The 4,743-nt window shown below is 54.5% G+C and overlaps 1 protein-coding gene across 7 annotated transcripts in view; it reads right to left on the bottom strand.

Annotated features, from left to right (window-relative positions):
- Gad1 (glutamate decarboxylase 1) overlaps positions 1-4,743 on the bottom strand; it is a 40,244-nt gene that overhangs the window by 31,771 nt on the left and 3,730 nt on the right. For 5 of the 7 annotated variants that reach the window (XM_031370565.1, XM_031370570.1, XM_031370571.1 and 2 more), the window contains exon 3: positions 2,669-2,731. In XM_031370565.1, coding sequence (XP_031226425.1) covers positions 2,669-2,731 — 63 coding nt within the window. Of the gene's footprint in view, positions 1-2,668; positions 2,732-2,996; positions 3,022-3,788; positions 4,737-4,743 lie in introns of those variants that run through there. The other 2 variants (XM_031370567.1, XM_031370568.1) reach the window with 2 other exon arrangements.

Here is a 4,743-nt window from a genome sequence, read left to right as displayed (position 1 = left end):
AAGAAACCAGAGATACAGAGTAACTGAGGTATTTCTCTCTTTAAAATAGGCAAATGATTAAAAGCTTAAACACATGTGTGGAGAATCTGTCTGCGCAGCAAGTTCTGGACCTCTACAGAGGAAAGCGATGGAAGAGCAAGGACAGAGCCCAGTTCTTGCCACACGCTCTGCTCTCCATTTACTCTATCTAGGTCATGCCACCGTGCCCGCAGCTAATCTCCAGCAGAACCCTGGGTTCCTTCCATCTGATTACTCCCTGGGGTCCAGCCTCTAGGGTTGAGAGCATGAGTAGTGACCCCCATGGCCACCCTTGCAGCTTCATTTCCTGGGGGGAAGAAGCAGGGTAGGGGATGGCTGAGAACTGTATCTCAGCAAGGCATGTGGATGCTTAGGGGACCTTCCAGGGTGATGGATTCAAGGGTAGAAAGAGACCATGAGATCCTTGGCTGTTAAGCCAACTTTGGTGTTAGGTCAAGAAGGTGAAATACTTCTCATGCAGAAAGGTCTGGGATTAAGTGAGTTTGGAAAGGGGCTGGAGCAGAGGCTTGTAGATTCAGGGTCAACATTAGTTGACTGGTACACTCCACTAGCTTAAAATGGAAAGCCAGAGTTGGCCAAAGCGTGGGTAAGTCCTGTCCTCTACTCCCCTCCCTGTCACTCAGGTTGCAACTTTCTTCGTGTGTGTGTGTGTGTGTGTGTGTGTGTGTGTGTGTGTGTGTAGAGAAGAATCTCTTTAAGGATAACAGCCCCACCCTCATGTCCACTGCCACATGACCATTGGTTGTCAGAAGAGGCCAAAAATGTAATGATAACTTAGAGCCTCTACTCCTGTCTCAACTGCTCTCACTTTATCCTGGCCCCTTTCCCTTTCAGGACATCCGGTTTGTCTCCAACAGGACCATCTGGACCTTGTCTTCCAGGAACCAGTAGCAGGAACAGCAGGAGACAGGGTGATGACTGTCCCTACTCACCCTCTCCCACAGGTCGGGAGCCTCGAAGCCAAGTGGCCTTCACCTGGAGACCCCAGGGTCCCTTCTGTTCTGATTGCCACTCAGTTGCTGCTTGCCACTTGGTTGCACGACAACGACAGAGGCAGAGCCAAAAGGGACCAGGCAGGAAACGGGCCATTAAGCCAGGGATGGCTGGGTGGGAGTGAGAAGAGGCTATTAATAGAACAAAGCACGGGGCTGTCGACGTAGAGACCGCTTCTGGTGTTGCCCACCAGTTTTGAGCGCTGGTGATTGGGTCACGTCCCCAAACCTCTGGGTCCTATGGCCGCAGGCCTAAGCTTTTCCAGAAAATGAACTACTTCTCGCAACGGAGCAAATGCACTAGATCTTCGCCACCGCAAATACTGGACTTCCGGATCCAGAGCCCCAGTGATGCAAGGAGGGCGCTGCATGGCCAAACGTGGAAGGACGCTGGATTCCAAAGGCCCTAAATAACCACTCTCCCCAGCGATTCTAAACAACCACAGACCGGAAAGCAGGGGGAGGGGCACAGGGTGTGAGGGAAGGTCAGGCCTCAACAGCACCCACTCCCCTCGGGGCTCACTGAGCTTCCTAAGCTGGGGAGGGCTCCGCGCCCCGCGCCCGCTCGGCTGCTATCTCGTGCGCAGCAGCTGACGGATAGCTCTTTAATAAGCCCCTCGTTAATCTTCCTCCCGCCTCTCCACCCTCTGCCTGGGGACACCCGTATTTTCAGGCCCGATAAGGCTAGAGAATTTTAGACAGTGAAGTGTAGTCAGGAAAGCAAGTCCTCATTGTTCAGCTGGAGCCACTCAGCTGTGTCCCTTCGAACAAATCCGCCCCCCCCCCCCCCCCCCCCCCCCTCACGCCTTTTTTTCTCCTTGGGCGTTTTCATTTCAGATTCTCTCGTTCCTTTTCGTCTCCAGCTTTCGGTTCTGTTTTTCTTTCCTGCTGGCAAATCGTGCCAGACAACCATCCTCTCCAACCTTCCCTCCCTCCTTGCAGCCCCTTTCCGCACTTGTCCCACTTCCCTTCTTTCTGAGCCGTCGAAGACCCTGCAGGGCAAGCGGTCTAGCCCGTGCTGCCTCACCTCCCCTAGACTACACAGGTTACCCCAGAGCTGCAGGCAACCCCTTTCCTTCTTGGACCCCCCCCCCCCAAGCCCCAGGAACGAAATTTGAATTACCGTGGCAATTAGGTGCAAACCCCACAAGTTGGAGTTTTAATGGGGGTGGGGGGTGGAGGATGTAGTGAGACCCTGAAGGGTCAGTTACAGCCTTGATAGATATTACGCCTTTGGTCTGTTCTCTGGGAAAATCAGACCGGTTCACACTTTTTATGAGATTTTTACAGTTTTGAGAGCACAACGCACTAGTCCAAGCAGCCCAGCGCCGGCGAGGATAGCCTGGCTGCCGCTTGGGGGTGCTGTATCCCAGTTTCCATACTGGTTGAAATGAGTCCCCGTAACTATGCGGTTTCTGGTTGTAAGGAGTCCAAAGGAAAAGACCTCTCCTGCCAACTGTGAGAGGCCACGGTGGGTTGGGGGTGTCAGAGCCTCCAAGGGACCCAGCTGGGCGCTGGGACAGTAAAGCAGTTAGAATACTAGACCGAAGGGTCAGAGTCCCCCGAATGTGGAACTCTCCTACAAATTCAGTCGCTCCACCCTCGGAGACCCGTCGCCTGAGGGCTTGTTTACTCACCACAGATCTTCAGGCCCAGTTTTCTGGTGCATCCATGGGCTACGCCACACCAAGTATCGTATGCTAGGAGCAGAGAGACAGGAGGGAAATTAGCGAGGGTCGGACTAATGAGAAACTGGGTAGAGGGCAAAGGTTTTCGCGAGGGCCATGGAAGGAGCATGGAGCTGCTACCCTACATCTTTAGTTCAGACAGAGCTCCCAGCTCTCCTGCCTACTGTTGACTTCAGGTACAGAACCATGTTTTGGAGAACTGGGGCTCGCAGCCACGGACTCCGCCCCCAAGCGATCCCCACCAAGGCAGAGGCTGTCAGAGCACAAAGATCCAGACCTGGCGTGACACAGCACCCACCCGCCAAGCCCAGCCCGAGGTCCCAGGCCTCAGACTTGAAGAGCGACAACACAACCGCTCAGATAGGGAACACAGAGGCATCTGGGACCCAAACGTCTCATAATTTCTTGGCGGGTCTCCAGCCGAGTGGCAGCTTAAAATAAACTGGCATGAAATGGGGTCGCGGAAGAGTTCAGGAATTAATTGGGTGAAAAATAGTATTTGAGTAGATGATCGGACTCGCATGGCTGCTCCAGTCAGACTGGGGAGGAAAGAAGACAATGGTGCGCCAGCCGTCCTGTCCTCAGCCCACCCCCCACCCCCCTTCGCAACCTGCCCCTCATTAACCCTTCCTTCCGACTTCGAGAGTCTGAAGCACGCTGGTGCGAGGACCTTTCCTCCGGGTCTGAAACGCGGGCGGCTGGATTTGGCTCTCCCCCTCCCCCCTTTCTTCCAGGCCACACTCTAGGCGTTCTGGTCTACCGGGCTTCCGCGTTAACTCCCAGCAAAGAATGCAAAGAAGCAGCCTACTGTCTGGAGAAGCCTTCCTGTAGACTCCTGGGATGGGTCCCTAGGAGAAATCCCCTCCTCAGCCCTCCAAGCAAGGTGCCTCCCATCCTCCACTCCAACGGGAGTGTTGGCTACGATAAGCAGAGTGACATCCATTAAACCTCAGGCACAACAGAGCCCCAGAGGGGCGAAGAACCGGCCTGACGTCGTGAGACAGTATGTCACGGTTGGAATCTGATAGACAGGAAATCTGTGCAACGGCAAGCCCCTTAATAATAGCACCTGGAGCATAAAGCGCTATCCGTGCTTTCCCGTTAAACTCCAATCTCATCTAATCACCAAAAGAACCCAGGAAAGGGGTGTAGGTCTAAGACTCAGGTGACTAAATCATTTCAGTGCAGAGGCTACAGTTTCTCAAGGTCACTTGGCCTGAGGTTGACGTTTAGAAACATTCCAGTGTCGTCCCCCGCGCCCCAAGTTAGCCGTTAATTTAAAAAAAAAAAAACAGGAAGGAAAAGAGATGGGGTCGAGAGGCCCTTTGTTGTGGCCGGAGTTGAGAGTGTCTTTTCCGATAGGCGACAGGCAGGAGAGAGCTCCTGCTTGCCAGGGGGTTGCAGGGATACGGTGTGTAAGATGTGTGCCGGAGCAGAAAGGGGCGCTTTCCCGGAGACCTGCAAAGGCAGAGTCCAAACAGCGCGGGTGGGGGTGTGTCTCCCAGGGAGGACGGAAATTGGACAGGGCGGACAAGCACTCCCGGGCTCTCCAGTTAAGGGTTAGGGGTTCCCAGGGAAGGGTTGTTCTTCCCGGGCGGGGAAGATCTCTGGCCTCCATTTAGGTGGTTCCCGGAGGCACCACACCTTGTATGGACTCAGATCATCGCTTAGGCCTTGGCTGAGGCGTGGGCATTTGAGGACTACGGGGTAATCTGCTAGGATGTAGGGGTGCCTAGTGTGAGGGAGGGGTGGCCCTCAACCTTTTCAACCCTGCAGAAGGAACAACAGTGTGTGTTGGGGGGAGGGCGATAAAGAATAGAGTAAGTGGGGGGAGGACTGGAAAATGAATCTATCCAGGTCCAATCTACAGACAAAAGGGGCGAAGGCCTCCCTCGAGTTCGGCGGGGCCAGCTCCCACCGCTGTCTCCACCGCCAAGGCCTGGATCACGTGCCGCCCGCACTGACGACTCTCCCGAGCTCTGCTTTGTTATATGGGTAATTGTCGCTTGCCTGTGTGCGGGAAG

Source organism: Mastomys coucha, unplaced genomic scaffold (assembly GCF_008632895.1).
Source record: "Mastomys coucha isolate ucsf_1 unplaced genomic scaffold, UCSF_Mcou_1 pScaffold15, whole genome shotgun sequence".
In the NCBI taxonomy this organism is placed as follows: domain Eukaryota; kingdom Metazoa; phylum Chordata; class Mammalia; order Rodentia; family Muridae; genus Mastomys; species Mastomys coucha.
Note: the sequence above shows the minus strand (reverse complement) of the source record. Positions and strands in the feature narration are given on the sequence as shown.